This window comes from Pongo pygmaeus, chromosome 11 (genome assembly GCF_028885625.2).
Source record: "Pongo pygmaeus isolate AG05252 chromosome 11, NHGRI_mPonPyg2-v2.0_pri, whole genome shotgun sequence".
Taxonomy (NCBI): domain Eukaryota; kingdom Metazoa; phylum Chordata; class Mammalia; order Primates; family Hominidae; genus Pongo; species Pongo pygmaeus.
The window spans coordinates 91,367,911-91,389,303 of record NC_072384.2 but is presented as its reverse complement, the minus strand read 5'-3'; the positions used below and the strand labels follow the sequence as shown (position 1 = coordinate 91,389,303).

The 21,393-nt window shown below is 37.9% G+C and overlaps 1 protein-coding gene across 11 annotated transcripts in view; it reads right to left on the bottom strand.

The window, feature by feature from the left end:
- Positions 1-21,393, bottom strand: part of MYO1B (myosin IB) — a 178,165-nt gene that overhangs the window by 20,003 nt on the left and 136,769 nt on the right. For 3 of the 11 annotated variants that reach the window (XM_063647749.1, XM_054478153.2, XM_054478154.2), the window contains exons 15-24: positions 19,776-19,838; positions 17,085-17,285; positions 15,715-15,941; positions 12,677-12,877; positions 10,969-11,062; positions 9,950-10,099; positions 6,688-6,756; positions 4,917-5,003; positions 4,551-4,637; positions 2,663-2,749 (exon numbers count right to left, since the gene is read on the bottom strand). In XM_063647749.1, coding sequence (XP_063503819.1) covers positions 2,663-2,749; positions 4,551-4,637; positions 4,917-5,003; positions 6,688-6,756; positions 9,950-10,099; positions 10,969-11,062; positions 12,677-12,877; positions 15,715-15,941; positions 17,085-17,285; positions 19,776-19,838 — 1,266 coding nt within the window. The remainder of the gene's footprint in view (positions 1-2,662; positions 2,750-4,550; positions 4,638-4,916; positions 5,004-6,687; positions 6,757-9,949; positions 10,100-10,968; positions 11,063-12,676; positions 12,878-15,714; positions 15,942-17,084; positions 17,286-19,775; positions 19,839-21,393) is intronic. The other 8 variants (XM_063647753.1, XM_054478157.2, XM_063647751.1 and 5 more) reach the window with 3 other exon arrangements.

Sequence of the window (21,393 nt, the reverse complement as noted above, 5' to 3'; positions counted from 1 at the left end):
AGTTGCTTCTTATGGATGACCAAATAAAGTAGTTTCCTGAGATGGCATCTACTCCTGATGAAGATGTTGTGAACATTGTTGAAATGACAACAAAAGATTTGGAATATTCCACAAGCTTAGTTGACAAAACCAGTGGCAAGGTTTGAGAGGATTAATTCCAATTTTGAAAGAAGTTCTACACTGGGTAAAATGCTATCAAATGCCAACATATGCTATACAGAAATCTTTCAGGAAAGGAAGTCAATCTATGTGGCAAACTTCATTGTTGTCTTATTTTAAGAAATTGCCACAGCCGCCACAACCTTCAGCAGCCACCACCCTCATCAGTCAGCAGCCATCGACATCAAGATAAGCCAAGACTCTCCACCAGCAAAGAGATTACAACTTGCTGAAGGCTCAGATGATGGTTAGCATTTTTTAGCAATTAAGTATTTGTAAAGTATGTACTTTGGCTTTTTAGACATAAGGCTATTAGATACTTAATAGACTATAGTAGAGACAGTGTAAACATAACTTTTATTTGCATGGGCAAACAAAACATTTGTGATTCACTTTATTGTGATATTCACTTTATTGCAGAGATCTGGAACTAAGCCTGCAATATCTCTGAGGTATGCCTGTATTCATATTCTAGTTACTGATTATCATCTGTCTTTCAGCCACAGAGCTGTCAGATCCACAAACATTTCTAATCTCAAACTAAGGTGAGAAGGGACAAAGAGAAGAAAAATGTTACCTAATAATTGGCTCCTGAAATTATAATAGTATAGGAAAGCAGACATTCTTATGTAATGAAGTTACATAAGAATATATCCTTAAAAATATACCTGAAGTCATACTATATTTAGTTGAGCCTCATTATAACTGAGCTCATTGCTATATGCATTTTGATATTCCACAGGGCAGGTTATTTCTCCCAAAATACAACTACAGACCGTAAAAGCCTGGTGACAACATGCTGGCATATACGATGGTGCCCCCTGGGGAACTGGGAGTCTTAAAAAGGCCCACTGCACTTTTTAATTATTTCCACAAGAAAAGTCAATCATTTGAGAGGGCAAAACTATCATTCATATTAACATGATTCTCTTTTAGAAAAAAAAAAGTACAAAATTATTATATTCTTGGACTTCAAGTAAGTTTGATCTTATTTCATATAATAAGATCTTATTTCATATAATAATACTGGTTATATGGTAAATTTGATCTTATTTCATATAATAATACTGGTTATATGGTAAAGTACTTCTGTTTTGTTGGAGACTGAGAGGAAAAAAGTTATGTCTACAGTAAGCCCAGTTAACTTCTGCTAAAATAATATTCCCCTACAAACTGAATTTGCTTTATAGGTTGCTAGTGTACACCCCTAATGCAAAAATGTTTTGAAATCATATGCAGTTAAACCCAGAAAACTGAAGATAAACATATTACTGATGGAAATCATTTTAGGGAATAAAAATCCTGATTCAATGTTAATTTTTGTTCTTTTTATGAAAATTAGAATGCAAATTAGAAGATGTGAATTAAATGGGAAAATGTTTACTTTTGTTTGACTTAAAAAAAACCGGTTATAGAGCTTGTTCGGAGTTCTTCAAATAGAACATCTGTTAAAATTCATATTTAAGTTACTTCTTAATTACTTCAAATATTATTTGGTGTATACTCAGTATAATCAAAAAGGATAATTGACTAAAGTTTATAGGCTGAAATTGCAGAAAAAAATGCAGATTGTTCAAAGCAGGATTCAGGGATATTTCTAATGGTTGTTCAGACTTAGAGTCAATGATTACTCCGATAATATTCAAATATTTAGAGTAAGATTAAATGTCATAGGATTAAAGTAAAAACAATGATAAGGAATACTGTCAGAAAGGGGCCTAATTATCCCAAAAAGGCAATATGGATGGCTTCCTATGGTGATTAATTATTCAATTTGGAAGACCAGATCCTTACCTGTCGTAAAGAATATTCTAAAGGCTTCTCAGAGCTCGGAGTTATTTACTTATGTGTAGTTCTGTATGCATAAGTGTACCCTACTGTAATAAGCACCACTTCAAAATAAACCCTGCCATAATCACAAGGTATTTGAATTCGAGGTTCTCTTTAACATGAATGATCCACTGATCTCTGAATCTCTGAACTCATTCATCAAAATCTGTAAGCTTAGTGATGCAAGACCCTCTGGTTCCGACACTGAACAATTAGAACAATGGTCGCTCTGAAGAAAGCTCTACTCCAGGCAGCCATTATTGGGGCAGAATTGGCACAAAAAGGGAAACAAAAGCCTGGCATCCCTAGGCTGGTCACTGCGGATGTAGGGCAGCTTTTAGCTCAACTATTGTAACTGTGTCTCACAGATTTTAAAAAAACAACTTTACACTCATAAAGATAACAAACTAGAACTTTGATAACATAGTATCTTGAATAAAACATGCCATATTGCTATTACATTAAACCTATTATTTAAAGAAATAGAAATCACAAAATCAGAAAAAAAATTTGTGTATAGGTTTCTTCTGAAAAAGGCACAAAATTAAGCAAGATGACATTCTACAAGACTGTGCAGACCATCAGCAAGCATAATCAATCGTTTTCTCAGGGTTAGTAGGTGCTAGGCTTTATGAAGTTCACCCTGGACAGAAACAAGTGGTTGAGGAAGTACCTTCAGTCCAAGCCAGTAAGCCCAAATGACAGCAACTGCATGCTTACGCCTAGCCTCCTCCTTCAAGCGTTTCAATTCCCTTCGAGCCTAGAATGTTTTAGATAGTAAATAAAAGAGACAGCCCAATGCAGACAGCACAAATGACCAGAAAAAGATACCCCACCAAACAGAAGAGCCAATTTATGAATAAGGATTTCAGAATGACAGAGGAACAGTGCATAACAATTTAAACCCAAAGAATTGGTGTCAGGCTGGTGCAGCGCTTATGTTTTCAGTGCACTGAGATTCTGTTCCAGAGAAGGGAAATCTGTGTGGTTCCCAATGTAATCATTTCCCACCCCTTACTTCCATTCCTTTCCTTTTTTCTCCCCTGTTCTCTCTCTCTGTTCGCTGCCTTCTCCACACTCTTTCACTCCCATATCAAAGCCTTCAAACTCTGAGTAACAGCCCTAATGACGTCATTAGACTCCCCTTTGCTGACAGCACATTGGGCTGAAGAAGCTATGCACTCCTGTCTGAATTCATCCCTTTGGATGGATAAAAAGACAACTCTTGTGAACAATCATTTAGAAAACTGGGAGGAAAAAAGTGTATTTCTCTGAAGTGCAAACAAAAACCAAAACTAACAAAACTCAAAAATTCCTTCCAGTCAAAAAATGAAAACTGGCATGTGTAAAAATTCAATTTTAGCTAAGGTCCCAAAAGTAAAATATACTGAAGACTGAAGCAATTATAGGTTAAACTTATAGGTTTAAAAATTACTCTTAGGGAAAAAATAATCTTAGGCAAGCTATTCTAAAGGATACAAACAGGCACTGAGTGTTCAACATATTATAGTACTGAGACTGGGAAATGAACTCACTGGATGGAGAAATCCTAGCAAGACCCATCTAAGAGGCCTTTTGCTTTTGCTATGACATTTCCCTCAGTTGACTAGAGGAACAAGTTTGTTCTTCACAGATTTTCAGGAAAAGCACAGATGAACAACTCTGGTTAGTTTTTGGCAAATTAGCTCTTTATGCAGGCAGATGTTGACTTTTCTCATTTTCTCATAAGATAGGCTTACAACACTGACAAGGTGGACTTCAACACACAGGACTCTGTTGATGTTTGTGTTTCTAACTGGAATACACATTTTTAGCAAAGATGACCTTTGATTTTCTAAGTAACAAAAACATCTAAAAATCTTGTCCCTTGGGGTATGTGAAATGTTCACAGAGCCCACGACTATGCCTGGGGATTAGTGAGAGTATTTCAGGAGGCCTTTGTTTCTGAAAACAAACAGCTGATGCTGAAATTCCTGGGATTCTTCAGTGGCAATTATAGCTAGCAGTGCATGAACATAGTTTTCTGTTAAATCACAGATGATAATTCTTTGCACATGTAATATTTTGCTTACAATAATCAATAGCTGCCACACTGAGCCTAAAAAAAAATTTCATTCATAAATTAATATTTTTAAGACATATGTTAGAGGCACTTCCATTGTCAACATGTTGCAGAAGACCGACTGAAGCCCAAACTTGAACATTCCCAACATGCGCAGCCCCTCCAGAAAACCTCTAAAAAACTGCTAGCATTCATCAATGGGGAGGGCAGGAACCTAAACGTGCATGTTATTTAAGAGTTGTTTTGTTTTGTTTTGTTTTAAAGAGCAATGATACTAGTGCCTTTTTAGTAAGCAATTAGTTTTATTGGCCTATGCATGCCTAAGCTTCCTATGCATACTACTGAACCAATGTTTCCAGGTGTGTTAAATCTGGCGGCTAGGACATGCACCAGTGTGAGCCACTATTAATTGTAGTCATTCATCCCCTAATAGGCTAGAGGTAAGGACTGATTATTGCAGAATTCCAGGATGGAGTGTTGGGATATGTGCATCAAGTACCTTAGATCCAAGCCAGTAAGCCCAAATAACTGCAATAGCATGTTTATTCCTAGCCTCCTCCTTCAGCCGTCTCAGTTCCCTTCGCGCCTGTGATGCATTTGAAAAGGAGTTACAGAAAAGTTTAAGGCAGGAAAGGTTACTGCTGGTTTTCAATGAAGAAAGAAAAAGAGAGACACTAGTCACCACCAAATGGTAAACGCAAAAGCATGTGCCACCACCCCACAACCAATGTTGGAAAGAGCAAGAGGCAAACACGTGCTCAGTAGCTCAAGCCAGTGAAACATTTTCTGCCCCTGAAGCCGAGGGTTCATGGTTCCACATGACGTTACTGCTGACCCACCGCCTTCCTTGGGGTCTCTGGCCTACCTGGGTCCCATGCCAATATGCAGCAATGGTCGTGACTGCTTCCTTACAGCGCTTTTGATGCTTCAGTTCCCGCAGAATTTTTCGAGCCTGAAGGGCAGAATCACCCAAAAGAGAGAACGTTTAAAAAAATGGAATTGACAGTGACTTGAAAAAAAAACCTGAAGAGATGATCGTCCTAACACCCATGCTATTGTGACAAATCAACAGGTTAAAGAAGGCGAAGATGACTAGCCCCAAACTGACTATGAGAAGGTGGACAATGAAGACATCATTAAGCATGGGTTTCCACTTGATTGGAACAGCAGCTTCCCGTACCCTGATACACAATGGGAAAAATCTGACTACAGCACCACAAGCTGGCACACATCTGTGGGATGAAACAGTTCTCAGAAGGGGGCCAGAGGATTCCAATGATCCTCTAAAGGCCACTGTATCTCTTTCATTATTATTGCCTGGAATGTAACTGTAGCTATCCTTTTTATTCAAGATATTTTTAAAACTCCAAAACCAAAATGATCTCATTGATCCCAAACCAGTGGCTTCTTTCCATTAGTTGCTGGAAACAGATTTTATGGGGGCCAGGAGGACACCTGGTTTCAAGATGGACTTTGGGTCCTTCCTCTAAGGTCTCTAGCCTATAAATAGGGCCCCAAGGTCCAGCCATGAGGCCAAGGAAGAGCCTGCAGGCAGCAGTTTCACTTACTCTACATGTTCAGATTTGTGTTTTGCCATTTGCTGTGGGACAATTGCTAAGCCCTTAAGTTGTCGAGGGCCTGGGCAAGGTCAGTCAGTGTTGCTGGACTCGGGACCCAGCGTCTACCCTCTGAAAGGGCTCCAGGCCTGGGCACTACCCCTCTGGATCCAGACCATACCACAAAGTCTCCTCACAGGAAAGTGGTCAGAACAGGCTCTGAAGTATCGTTGACCTAGATCAGGGATCAGTAAACTTTTTCTGTAAAGTGCCAGATGGTAACTGCTTTTGGCTCTGAAGGTCACACAGTCTGTCGCTACTACTTGACTCTACCACTGTAGTGCTACAGCAGCCAGACAATCTGTGAAATAAATGAATGTGGCTGTGTTCCAATAAAACTTTATTTATGTACACTGAAATCTCTATTCCATATACTTTTCATATGTCATGAAATCATCTTCTTTTGCTTTTTTAAAAACAACGGTTTAAAAATATAAAAACCATTCTTAGCTTGCAGGTTGTATGAGAACAGGCAGCAGGCTAGATGTAGCCTGTGGCCCGTAGTTCATTGACCCTTGAACCAAGCCTTGGCAGGAAGGACCTGCAACCACGCTGTCCACTGTGACGGCTCCTCCATGTCCCCATCACTAGACCTGGCCAGATCTCAGGATCTTTCAATCGTGATGGGTAGCCTGCAAGATGGTTACTGGGCAGTTACGGAAGTCACTGGGATAGGGGTTCTGAGTACGAAAGCAATGGCTGTGAGATAGCCTTCTGTACCACAGCTTTTCTCGAAAACACGGGGCAAAGGGATACTGAAATCATGTACAGGTATTATTTCAAGGACTTCCTGCTCAGAGAACAAAGCGCTTTTAAAGAAAGCTGGTTAGAAGGAAGTGGCCAAGACATGGTCACCAGGGTCCCCGTTTGGCCCATAATATTTATTCTTTCCATCTGACTGTTTACAGGCGAGGCAGGAGACAGAGGAGCCCCTCCTCTGCAGGGTGAGCCTAAAGACATTATCCTTTGTGAAAAACCAGAAAACCCAAAATAAATAAAGCATACTTCTTTTAAACTCACCTTCCAACCCCGGATATAAGACTGAATTACTAAGGCGGAACTCTTTGTCTGCTGGTACCTCTTTTGTTGCTGTAGGATAAAAGGGGAAGATATTGGCAGTTGTAGTTACATATCTGTAACGCATACAAGGATTGAGAAAGGGTATTTGCTCACTTCGTCTAACTGACTCTTAATTATCCATACTCCTTCTGGAAACCAATACATAAAGAAACCAAAATATCAAACAATCCAATATTATTACAGTTAATCCAAACTATGCTTTAAGGATGCTAAATAAAATAATTCCTAAATGACTCAGGACACAGCATTATTATCATTATTCTCTTTGTCTCATGCTGTTATAATACAGGGTTCCACACACGGCAGATACTCAGTAAATGCATACTGAATGAAAGAAAACCCACTGAGTTCTGCATCTGCTTTTGAGTGTTCTTTCTTCTTGGTGTCATTTCTCACCATGCTACTTACTGGACCCACCTCTAAACCTCCCTAGTTTCTTTTAGGTTTGCTACTTTTACTCTGCCTCAAGCTGGAAAATCAGCTAAAAATTTAAGTAAATTGCTATCAGTCAACTAAATATTTATATATTGAGCCTCTACTATGCATAAAGCCTTTTAATAGAACCATGAAGATCTAAATGTGCATCTGACTGCATCCCTGCCCTCAAGGAGTAGAAGTGGACACAGGTCAACAGTATAAAGGATAAACAGTACCCTGGGAGAGACGCAGCACAGAGAGCACAACAGTCAGGCTCAGAGGCAGCAGAGGTTACTTCCAGGTGGGGAAGGTCAAAGAAGACCTAGTGAGGCTCCCAGCTCTGGCTCAACAAGCTCAATGCCCAGAGGCCTTTCTTACTTCTAGGGCTGATGCCCTGGAGTGGAGGCTGCTGGAATACTCCCTAGAAAAGTGAGCTTTTACAGTATTCACTTTGGAATATACACTGAAACATGGGCATCCCTAATGAAAATTCACAGCATTTCAAAGTACTAAAGTTACATTGTGAATCCCTCATGTTAGAAGTGCTAGCTGGCTCAGCCCCCATTCTCTGAGGCGGGAGAGATGCCTTCCCAGGCTTCCAGGCTATGTCTTGGAAGATCAGAGGTAATGGGTGATGGTATCAATAGATGGGCAGAGGAACAAAAAAGGATGCCAGGGAGAAAATCCAAGAGGACCCTGGGACCTCAGACAAGCCACTCACCTTCTCTGGGCCTCAGTTTCCCCAGCTGTTAAATGAGGTGGAAAATCTCTAGGATTCTCCCCAGAGTAATATTCCACAGACGTAGCTGTAGAACAGCTACAGTATCTGACCATCACTCTGACATCCATTTGGTACCTCTGTGTTTTCTTTTTTAATTAATAAATGTCTTGAAAATAAGTATATCTCACTTGAAAATTCATCTCTAGGAAACATGAAATATTACAAAATATGGAATAACTTAAAAGTAATCAGCAACTAAAAAGGAGCATTCAAGAAATCTTTTGAGTTATCTGGTTGAGGGAAAATAATGAGTTTAATCACTGGCTTGAGTAACATGTAGTGAAGTGGTTGAGGTATGTAGTTCAAATTTTGAAAGAGATGTAACACTAGAGCAAAGTTAATGCATTCTCTAAAACTGGGGCCATTATTAGTTTTCATTCTACAAATTAATATTGCTCATAACTCCTGACATCATGAACTAATGATAAATAGTGACTTTTTAAAATCTGGTGATATAAAAGCTTTATATTGGGAGAAAAGGTACAAATAGTACTTGAGCTTCCTTTGCTTTGCCTGTTCTTTCTCATCCTTCTGATCAAATGGCCCCTCCCCGAAGTTTCTCCTTGACCACTCTAGCTTAGGTCACATCCCGCCTCCCCATTATTCTTTATGTCAGTTCTCTATTTCCTTCCTAGCACTTACAACAGTCTATAATTGTTCTGATTATTTGTTTGCTTAAATGCATATTGTCTTTCACTAGATATAAACTTTAGGAAGTCAGGAATTAGGTTGTTTTGTCCACCTTGCTAACGTGCTTCAAAAATATTTGTAGAATTCAAGACAGATGAATCCAGCACACTTGTAAACTTTTCTTAATGACCTCAAAATAAGAAATTATAAAAAGGGCTCCTTGAGGACTGTTTACTTGTTGGTCCTCCCTTTCTCAGGCAAACAGAAAACAGCATTATGAATCTGCAGCAGAGTTAAGGAGTGGTACTATGTGTACAGAGGAGACTCCACGGCCACCAGGCTGGGTGACAACAGTCCAAAGTGCCTCTGCAGAATGCATATGAATGACTCTATCAGTCACATGGCTGGGCAGACTCATATTTTAAGACTTACACACTGCTGGTTATAACCTTAACTAGCATGAGCCATTGTAAAGATACTCTCAAGCTGATTTTCTTTAGCTTTATCACTTAAATACCTCATTAATTTATAAAACTTGGAAATAATAAACTAAAATGTATCATGTGAGAATAGGTCAGCGTAAATTATGTCTTGATTATATACAGCCCTAGAGCAAAGTCTCTTTATGGCTGAAAAAGAGGAAGAATATAAGAAAGGAGATGTGAGTGCAAACTTAATTCATTTTGTGAGAACACAGCCCAAGTTTCAATTAACCCTGAGGCAAACCTTCAGGCTTCTCTCAAACCTGTGGTATGCCTTCAACAAAACCTCTACAATCAAGTGAGGAAGGAAATGACAAAAAGAAACTTCATATTAACTAGGTAAACATTATTTATTATTGAATCTTTCCCTGTAGTTAATAGAGCCAGATACCTAAGGACTAAAGAGAATGCAATCCTTTAACCAAAACCAGAAATCTACAAAAACATGGCATTAGCTTTCTGGAATTAAAGCCACTTTTAAAGCTTCTACAATAAAGAATAGCCAATTACTTTGAAAAACTAGCCCAACCAAATCAAAAGCTTAAAGGATATTGTCTCTTCCAATCTGATGACCAAATTACAAATGTTATTTCCAACCAAATACAGCTAGATCAGTGAAAGGCGGTGTGGTACACTGAACGTGAGCTCTAATACTGTCTTGGATTCAAATCCCAGCTCTACCACTTATAGCTATGTGGCTGTGGGCAAATTACTTAACAGCTTAGTGTCTTAGTTTTCTCATCTTTAAAAAAAAGAACCATTAAGAACATCCATTATCTCATGAGGTTGTTGGCAGAATTAAGTATGTAAAAATCACATACATGGTAAGTACATAATAAATGTTGGCAAATTAGCATTGTTATTACTGATTTAAAATGACTGAGACTCTTACCGCATATCTCCTGTACCAGGCGGCAATCACAATTTGGCTTTTTTTCATTAGCAGGAAGTGTGTGCGGCATTTCCACCCCCGATATATCTTCTGAATGAGAGTGGCCAAGTCCTCCAGGCGTTGCTTCCTCAGGTCTTCTAATTTGAATAACTAACAAGAAATGATAGATGGACTTATCAAAAATCCTCTGAAACCTCACAGCATACAGGAAAGGAATTTTCAGGAGACAAAATGCCATGATGTTGGAGTCAATTACATTGAAAAAAAGAACTGAATAACCATATGCATTATATATGATATGGATAATGGTCCATGAGAAAATTATTTTGATGAATTCATGAAAGACTTACAATTTTTATTCCAGTGATTCAGAATTTATGACAAATCAGAGACGGGCTGAATTGAGCTTAAGTTTACCTTCACACTGTCTATGAGGATGCAAATTACTAATGGAAGGTAGATGCTGGAAAATTCCCTTAAATGAATTAAATACTTTCCAAAATCTTAACGTTTCCAAATTACCAGTCATCTGCTATACTCATTATACTTCACACTCATCTATTCATTGACAAAAAGATTTCTTTGGGATTCTATGAGGTAGAATGCTAAAAGTATTTTTTTTTACTTAAAAAAATTTTTCATTTTAGTGCTTCCCTGTATCTCTAAATAATGGGGCTGTAGTTCTTAAAATTAACGTATAATTCAGGTATTACAAATACAGACTGAATTTACCTGCAGTTGCTATGAATGTTGTACTGTTGTCCTAACAGTTTCTTTGTGATTTCTTAAGTGTTGTACAATCTGTCAGAGCAAAGACTTTGATGGTTCATAAAAAATACGCATTCTTCCACTACCCCTTACCCTTATCTGTCCCTGCCTCTTGGTTATTTGTAGATAAACAAGAGTTTTGTGGCATTCGTGGTGGCCCCTCATATAATGTTATAAAGTTAAATGTATTTTAAGAACTTTCCTATACAATTCCAACTTAAATTCAGAGTGTAAAGGTTTTGGTTACATACTGTTCTTGGGTTTCGGATGAATATCTTTGATCTACCAAAGGAGTATTCTTCCACAGGAATCTCTAGTTCATTAAATAGGACCTCCACACCAGACCTAAAAAAATAAAAACAAAAACAGTGAGTTTTCTGAGTTACAAAAATAGTTTTATCTTCTATCATGGTATCAGGTTCTCAGTGGTATAAAACATGGCTTCATTTCCAAGTGTAATTGCTCTTTCAGCAATCATCCATCTATCAAAGAACTTTCCACAAATTAAACGAAATCCAGTAAACACTGAAAAAGTAAATTTGGGTTCAGAACTATGTATTCTAAGAAAATGTGGTATTAAAGCCAATTTCTTGATTTCATTAGTAGAGGCAATACTTGTATCAAAAATACCTATAATGATGTACCAACCTTGGCCAGGAGGGTGTGCAAGAAACTCAGATCTATTTTAAACTCACTCAGTTAATTCCTGAAAATATTTTAAACATTGTCTCTGCCCCTGAGAATAAAAGCAGAGACCAAGAAACAGTCCTAGACCAACGGGACGCTAAGGAACGTGGGCCTTACACAGTAGGAGCAAGAACTGGACTTGGCCCTGACCTCTCCATCCTGGACCCCGGTTTCAACATCAGTCTTTAGAACTAAACCTCACTCCACCCACCTGCAGACTAGATACCAGGCAGGGAGTGAATACACATTCTGTATTATGGTACCTGTTTACCATAATAGCCCGGAAATTAGCAATGGGAACTGAAACAGTACCCAAATCCTACATTAAATTACGGTACTAAATTAGGCATCAGAGACCGCACCATACATCTGGACTTTCTAGATCTTCTTATAGTACAAGGTAAGCGTCCTAAGTTTGTTGATGTTCCTGTGAAAGGCCAGGTGCACTGAGAATAATGTGTAGGCAATACCAGTACAGTTAAATGAAAATCGCCCATTTCCTGCCTAGGAAATGAAACAGGCATGTCAGCCCTCCAGCAGTATTCAGGGGCAAGCCTTCTTCAGCCTGCAGAGGAGCAACCTCTCTGGTGAAGGCAGAAGGAATAAGGCTTGATTACTCTCCTGCAGCAGCCGCCCGTCAGTACACAGTTCTCTCTGCCTGTGGAGAGCTCACAAGACATGGGGATGCACCACTGGGCCTGCGGTGTCCAGCACTCCGTCTGGGACTGGATGAGTAAATGCAATTCAGGACAGACCAGCTGAAAGCTGTATGGCCCTGGGTCCAAGCTACATTCTCTAATCCAGTTCTCCTAGCAGTAATGCTGACACTGTGAATCCTACCTGCTCGTTATCGTCTATTGATTAACTGGTATAGATATAGGCAAAGAGAGGGACCTTCACCCATCCACTGATTCTCTCTGCAGCCAAATTCTTCATGGGAAAAGTGACAAGTGGTAATCCAACCTGTCTCTAATTCCACCCTTCTATGCTTCTACACAAATATAAATGTATCAAATCACAAACCACCTCCTACCAACCTACCTTGGGCATATTCTAAAAATTAATATTATTGCCATACAAGTCCCAATGTGGATTTGGTAAGTCTTGTTTTGACCTTAGCACAAAACGGTATCCTAATGGAATAAGGTCCAAAACAGAGGTTACATCCAGTTTTTCATAAAATTCTGTTTTATCTAACAGCATGTGAAAAAAAACCGTATTATTTGACCACTTAAAACATTCATTATTAAATATGGTCACTGAATTTCTTACCTGGCTGGTCCTTTCCAGTGAGGCCACGTCTGTTTACAAAGCATTTTGTATCTTTCTAGGCAAGGTTCATAGGCCTGCCTGAAGGCGTAGCCTGCCCTCCGCACTCGGACGTTCTCCAAAAGCCCCAGGTACCTGATCTGATGACACACTAGAGCCTCGTTGAATATGTGTGCTGCTTTTTTATCATTCGGTTTGATACACCTTAAAGATGACAAAGATTTTAGGTTATAAACTGCCTCTTATGGATATAATTGTCTATGTTTTCACAAAGTATTATATATAACTGTTTCATAGCAAAACAATTATTTGTTATTCTTAAGAAACCTAGTCATTACTTTTGAAATTATTTCAAATCATTTTACAACCACCTAAAAATAAATACAATACTGCAGGCACAGTAATTTTAAAAAGAACACACTAATAAATGCAATAATGTGGACAAGTATCACTGACATTTCATTGAGTGAAAAGAAGCCCAACACAAGAGTACATGCTGTAGTTATGATTCCATTTATACCAAGTTCAAGCAAAACTAACCCATGGTTAAAAATCAGTATTGCTGTTACCTCTGGGGAGAGGGAGTAGTGGGGGATCAACATGCAAGGGACACAAGGGAACGTTCTGGACTGACGGGAATGTTTTACCACTTGGTCTGGATGGGGTAACACAAGTACATATATCTGTAAAACTTCAAGAAGCTGTACAGTTAAGATCCATGCACTTTAATGTATGTGTATTATACCTCAATAAAAAGATAAAAAACACTGTTTCCTCCCTATATCTGTTCTCCTTTCTTAACAGGGCACTTTGCTGCCCAGGGAAAAACTTTATTTCCCAACCTCCTTTGCAAGTAGATGTGGCCAGGTGAGCAACTTCTGGCCACTAGGATCAGAGGGGAAGTAACGTCTGCAGCCTCTAGTCAGTGTTCTTAAAAGAAGGGATGGGCACTCCCCTTCGTCTCCTCCAGCTTACTGCTGGCTGCAAATGTTGACATGGTGACAGCCATCTTCCTCCATGCAGACGAGGAACACGCCCAGGAAACGGCAGAGCCACAAAACAGAAGGAGCTGCCCTGTCAGCTCTGGAGTCCTCATACTTAGAAGTTACTTAAGAAATAAACATCAATCTTGCTTAAATCATTGCTAGCTTTGGATCATACTGCAGCAATCCCTGTGTCCTAACTAATATTTAAACATTCATGATTATGGCTGCCTAACTACAACTGTGAAATTACACACTTAGGTGGACAACTACATCTTAGCTAGTTTGGCATCAGTGTTACTATGCTTTCTCTTTTACCATTTATAAAAATAATGTCTACTCTTTGGCTTAAATAAAGATGGACAAATAGATAAATGGAACAGCCTAGTAAGTTCAGACCCCTACATATACATTCAACAGATTAGCAATAAAGACCACAAAGCAAATCAATGGGAAAAGAAGATTGTTTTCATTATGGTGTTAGTGCAACAGGATATCTACATGGGGGGGAAACAGACCTAAATATGAAATCTGAAACTATAAAGCTTCTAGAAGAAAATATACGATAATATATTCACAACCTTGGGGTTTATTAATTAAGATTTCTTAGAAAAGCTGTAGAAATAAAAAAAGGAGGGGAATGAAGAAGCTTTCTGAGGTAATGGAAATGTTTTACATCTTAACCTGGGTGGTGGTTACTAAAGTACATATAATGGTTAAAAAAAAATTGAACTGTTCACTTCAGATCTGTGCATATCACTTCACATAAATGATACCTCAATAAAATATAGTTAAGATGCAAAAAAAATTCATTCAATTGAGAATAACAAAAGCAACTCATCACAGAAACTTTCTTGGATTTTTTTTAAACTAGGATCCTCTCCAACATATGTTCTAATCTGACTGCAATCAAACCAGAGGGTTTGTCTACTTACATTTCTGTAAATATAAATATCAGGCACACACACTAAACACAAAAATATTCTTCACTCTAGTTTCCTCATAACTGCATTTTCAAAGACAACTATAGAAGGTACTTGTGGGTATGGGTGTGCTCTATGAAATCTGACCCACCAGACACATACCTTCTATTATTTAGCTCACCAAATACACACATAGCAAATTCTAATCCTAGTTGGTCTTTATTAAATCTAGACAGAGTTCTGTCTAAGATGCCCTAGAAGCAGAAAAAGAGAAGAGCCCAGAAGCCTTTTTCCCTTTTTTTTTTTTTTTTGAGATGGAGTCTTGTTTTGTCACCCAGGCTGGAGTGCAGTGGCACGACCTTGGCTCACTGCAACCTCTGCCTCCAAGCGATTCTCCTGCCTCAGCCTCCCAAGTAGTTGGGATTATAGGTTCCCGCCACCACGCCCGGCTAATTTTTATATTTTTAGTAGAGATAGAGTTTTGCCATGTTGGCCAGGCTAGTCTCGAATTCCTGACCTGAGGTGATCCACCCGCCTCCGCCTCCCAAAGTGTTGGGATTATAGGTGTGAGCCACCACGCCCAGTCCCTTTTAAGAAGGTCTTTCTATTGCCTTGAAAAAAATTCAGATTGCTTTAGGAATCATTACTTTCTCCAGGCCTACACCTCTCACAAGGAAGAAAAAAGTGCATGTCTCCTAAGAAGTGCCAGAGCTGTTAACTAAAGCACTTGCTTCAATGCTGTGCTCTAAGCTAATAGAACAAGAATCCCAAATGAAGCCAACAAGAGTTTTCTGCAAAACACTGACCAGAAAAAACATACATTTTGTTTTTTAACTTGCCATTAAAAAAATAATAATAAACATACAGAAAGTTGAAAACCCCTAGGTGTCAACCACTGAGCTTCATTAAGTATCTACTATCTTCTCCACCACACTTTACTTTTTTGCTTTCTTACTTTAGGGGAAAGGACAGTGGAGCATTTTTTAAGCCAATCCCAGATAAGGTATTATTTAATCTGTAAGTATTTTAGTTACCCTCTGCTTCGGCTACACTCAGATTGAAGCAAAGCGAAAAATGATATTCCTTCGGGGTGCTCTCACATTTGAACTGTGAAAGTTTTATGTGCCAGAAATACCTAATATAGTTTGGGTTCTTGGTCTGTAGATTTTTCATCAGAGTGGCCACGGATGCCTTGAACTGTGAGCCTGCTGTAGGAGGCCTTTTCAGGTTGATCTTGGCGGGATTCCCTTCGGGGAACAAAGACTTGATGAGGGCATGGCTGGCCTTCCACATGGCTTGGGACAGGTCTCGATAGAGAAGGTCGTTGTTTTTGTCAACAAATCCTTCCACCTGGTACAGCACCTATAAGCAGCACATGTAACTCAATGACAGGCACACTGCATGCTATAATGTCAAACAACTATTAAAAATACTCCAAGACTATCTACATTGCAGCCACTTCCTTCACCATCAAAAAATCCCTGACACGTTAGTCACACTCTCATAATGAGTTCGCCTCTAAGTTTAAATTCCATCTGTCTAAATCACAGACAAGATCAAAATAAATTCTATTACCATTCAGGATTCGCAAGAATAAACTCCAAAAATGTTATCATAACATTTTCAATGGATTTTGCATTTTTTAAGAGTCTGAACATATTCTGGGGTTTTACTTTTACTTTTTAGTTTTCATATACCAATTCTAGTCTGTTTAAAAGTAGATGGGGCAAAATAGAAACAATACTAACATTTTCATAAATATCCTGAAGCAGCAGAAAAGCTGATCAGAAATTATCTTTTAATAATATAGGCTAATAAAAAAAATAAAGTACCAAGTTCTAACATTTTGAAATTAAAGGTAATTCAGGTACTATATACTTTTTACAAATGTATAATCAAGAAGTTTTTTTCCCTTTGAAGTTTGCAATTTTATGAAAAAGGAAGCATTAGCTCTAATCAATATTCTTTCAGGATTCTAAAGATTAATCAATTAAGATTGTTTTTAGCATTGTCTTTATATATTAGACATAAAATTAATTCCCCCAAATATTAACCAAATAAATAAGTGCTTTTTAAAAAAGGTAAATATTTTCCCTAAGGTCATTTCAAAATCTCAAAGAATTCATTATTTTTGCTAAATGGCTTGTGTTTTTAAAGCCTTAAGTCTTTATTGACTCTTAATTTGTACTGGCAAATCTCCTTCAATAGTGTTAATTGGTATTTTTTATAGGATAGCTTAGAGTTTGAAAATAATAAAGATGATTCAAAAATATATTTAGACTCTTCATTAAGTCCATTAGCTTTGCTTTCGATTTTCTACATTAATAAGATTTTAGTCAACATGGTCCAGATTCTATTTCTATTGAACATTTATTGATTCAACCACTTTAGCAGCTCAATTTTTCCTCACAAGTTAATGGGGTTTCGAACACCCATCTCTGAGGTACAGCCTCCTCGCAGGGATAACTTGGCAGGCCTGACTGGGTGCTCACAGCTCCCCCATACCTTTCCAGCATAATGCTGGATCCTGAAGCAGCTGTGAGGCAGAGACGTGTCATTGAGGAACCGAGAGCACTTGCTCATCCTGCTCTCAAAGTGCTGGTGGGTGGCACATACTTGGTTCAGCTTTTCTAAGAAGGTCTCATCGGTGACTGTGCCAGGTCTGAGGCACTCTTCATCCAGCATGGCCAGGATTCCATTTGTGTTCTGGGAAAACGGAAATAAAGTTTCCTTCCTTCCTCACTGTATTGTTTTAATAATTATTCCTAATTACACCATCAAACACAATCAACTTAGTCACAAGAAAAGTCTGTTCAGTTATAACAAAAAGCAGAGAATCGAAACAATAACAAAAGCCACAGGAATCAGCTCTTTCCCGAAGGATCCCAGGTGTGTGTATGGTGGTGTGGTTGGGAAGAGTGTGTCTTCTTGGTTTCCCTCTCCCCACACAGAACAACAGTACCTAGGAGTTGCCTCAGACACCTTAGCCTGATGATGACTGAAATTTATACTCTTAGAAAAAGACAAGTTGGACCTCAAAGATTTAAAAACAAATCTAAAAGCAGAAATGAATGTGACAATACAGCCTCTATAACATGTCTCAAATCACAAAGCAGTCTTCTAAGGCCATTATTTGATTCACTCTTAAGAAGGAAACTCGTTTTCTGTTTCCAAATTGTTCATGTGTTCAAAATAAAGTTTATTTTCTAGAAAAAAATGCTGTGATTTGAGATGCTGTTTTTAACAATCACTGCAATCAAGCTGATTTCAAGAATATCTGTTTCATATAGATTTAGATTTTAGAAATTCATGTGGAATTTCTAAATGGATGTTAAACATAAGTGAAAATGTATTTGTTGCATATCTAGACCCTGTGGTCATTTTTATTCCAAGAGTAATCAGCCCTAAACTGAATCAGAAGTCAGGAAGCTTCTACTTTGCTAAATAAAGACTGCTACTCCATGGACTGCCCCTATGGGGTCATAAGTCTTGATTCCAAAAACAATCCACTCCACTGACCATCAACCCCACCTACTTCCACCCAGGCAAAGTCCTCTGTTCCTCTCCCCTTCTGCTCACAAGGCCACGACATCCTCTGACCAGCATTTATTCATTCCACACAAAACCCTGGGGAAGTGTGGACTCTCAGGAATCAAGTGTGTTCATAACATCCCCAGCACAAACATTATTGTTTAATGATGCTGAAAGGAAACATTTCCTTTATATACCCAGGTTCCTATGTGAACATGAGCTTCTTCAATCATATAGCAAGGGGATTTTTGGCTGAGATAATCTAGTTAAATTAAGTGCATTACCACTGTTCTTTTTCTCCCCTTCTTAAAAGAGAATAATTAAATGCAAGGTTATATTTATCAAGGAAAACATACTAACCAGAAATTCTGAAAATTAAGATTCCCATAGCAAATTACCTCCTTCACAAAATGTACCAGGAAAATTTTCAGGAAATTCACTTTTCAGAGCCAAAATCAGAGATCTGAATTGCTTATGTGGAATATTAGTGTTCCCATTCAACACTGTTCAGATTTTTTGAAACACAGTTTATTTCTTATTGAAAAATAGTGATGCCTTAGAATATTGTTTTTAATGTTTAATTTAATCAGAGAAACAACTTTTAGGAATATCTTGAATACTGAGAAAAAAAATACTGGCTAATTACATATTTCCCAAAAGCTTTGTAAAAGATGAGTAGAAAATGATTTAATATTCATTCAGAGCATGTGACTGTATTCCTGAAACACAGCACTCATCTCACTAAACTGGTCTTGCTAAAAAGACTGCAGGATAATAAAGCTTATACACTGTTTCAAATTACTTATTCAAAGTCAGGTATTAGTAATCCTAAGCATAAATTAGTTTCCTGTTTTCCACACACAAAATCAGTCTTCCTACATTTAATTCATTTACAATAAACTACGGAATATGATCTAAAAACAAAAATCGTGGACTCAGAAAGCTTACTCGAAATTATCCAATAATTTTTCACACTTTAAGCCTTTTTGCATATGCACATACTTGGGTCATCTGAAAAATTCCAGGTCCCTGGCCACCTGCAGTCACACATGCAATGCCCTCTGCGTGTATGATCTGAATCAATGCTACAGGTGCACTTAAGCCACTTCTGGGGTCTCACTTAATTCAGCTCCAGAGGTTGTCCCTTTATGTCTCTTAAACTTAATATAATACCCGGTGAATAGTATGTTAAGAGGTCATTAGAGTTTTGGGAATGAAATGGATATTTTGATTTGGCAAAAAACTGGATGGCTGCTCAGAGCCCACACTGATCAGTACTCACATGCCCAGGAGTCATGGAATAGACCTGGGCTCCAACCATACAAGAAAGGCTGGTACCTTTAAGGCCTGGTGTCTGAAGGTCATAAAAGAGTGTTGTGATAATGGCCACAGGGGATCCTGGCTAAGTATCAAAACATCCAGCTGTCTATGTATGTGTTCAAGAACTGTGTATGATCTCTTAGGGCTACAATAAAATCTCTAGAACTCTGCAGTTCCTTAACATATGTGGGTGTGGGGGTGGGTGTGTGTGTGTGTGTGTGTGTGTGTGTATACATATATATAACAGTGAAAATACTAATGCTTAACATTGAGGCACTGAGAACATTTATAAGGGTGAATTATAGGACTAAAACATTCTTTAGAAAACTGTACCTAAGTACTCACATTTTCTATTAGGTCACAAATGATAGCATTATTGAAGTAGTCAATGTGAGTCCATTCTATATCCTAAAAGACAAAACAGAACAAAATCCAATGACACAAGATGAAGCCACGACACTACCATCCATAAAACAGACTTTGCCCATCTTATCATATTTCCCTTCCTCTCTGAATTTATTTTCTTTATAGAATGGGTACTGCAAATGTCACAGGCAGTTCCCAAAACTTTCTCAATGCAGCTGCCTACCACTGACATAATTTGATTGAAGCAAACACCCTTGACCTGTTCTGAGACTGCCTTCCATTTCACTCTCCCATCTGCAGCAATTTCCCATGCACTTCACTGGCCCTGGGCCAAATATTTACTCAACAGGCCCCTGGGTCAATATTACTTTGTGTATGTTTACAATGTTTATAAGGAAATAAGTTAGAACTTGATCCCAAGAATTTAAAGCCTAGATTCTTCTGTTCTGAACCTCTAATCATAAGGAAAAAAATTAATTTTAGAGTCAATCTTGTGTTGTAGGGAAGTTAACTCTTTGAAGTGTTTAAAAAAAAAAAAAAAGGCCAGCGCTACCACAAAGTATTTTCAACATAAGGAAAGACGTGAAAATCTATCCACTGGTTCTAACAGTGGCTACAAAGCCAAATCCATAAAGCCAAATGTAATCTTTCTGTGTCTACTTACATTCTGTCCATAACTGTAAACATTTATTTGTCTTCTATTCATACAGCAAGCTAGGAATCTTCCTATATATTCTTAGAAGTGTTTTAAACAATCTGTACAAACTGTTTTCAGTTACCCATCAAAGTTTGGGCATTCTCTTCATGAGGAGAAGACAGGAAAAGAATGAATCGTGCTTTTAGAATATTTATGTTACTAAAAGGTGCCAGACAAGTATAAAACATTTCTGAAGCATAATGAGTACTCTAAAACAAAGATGAAATATTTATGATTTAGCTTTTGAGTAAATGGGTTGTTTTACTAAGCCACTGGGGATAACAATCACATTAGAAAAATCTATATGGAAAGAAAGATAAAAGAGAATTCAGTGTCCTTAATGGCTGAAAATGATACTAAGAAAATAAAGGAAAACACGTAATATCATTACTAAAATATTAAGGCAAATAAACAAAAAAGGAAATAAAAATATAAACATAACAATTCCTTTTTATTTTTTGAAATAACTAATTTTACACTTGGAAAAAGACTGGCTATTTTAAAAAATAAAAGGGTGAAAAGCAAATATATATTTTTAAATTAATGATGAAAAGACTCTGCAAACACTACTTCTGGTTGTTTTAAGATTACATTAAATGAGATAATCCATACATAGCACTTAATATAATACCTGCTATGTAGTAAGGACTCAATAACTGTTACCTATTTTTACTATAAATTTGAATACCCAATACTTTTTTATATTGAACAAAGTCTCAAAATATTTTCAAATCTACTTACAGTGATACTGACTTTTTTGGTATACAGTTCTCTAAGTTTTGGCAAATGTATACTGTCAAGCAACCACCACCATAATCAGTCCCCAAAATTCCCTTGTGCTGTCTCTTTGCAGCCACAACCCCCTCACGACTCCTATCTCCTGGCAATCCCTGACTCTAT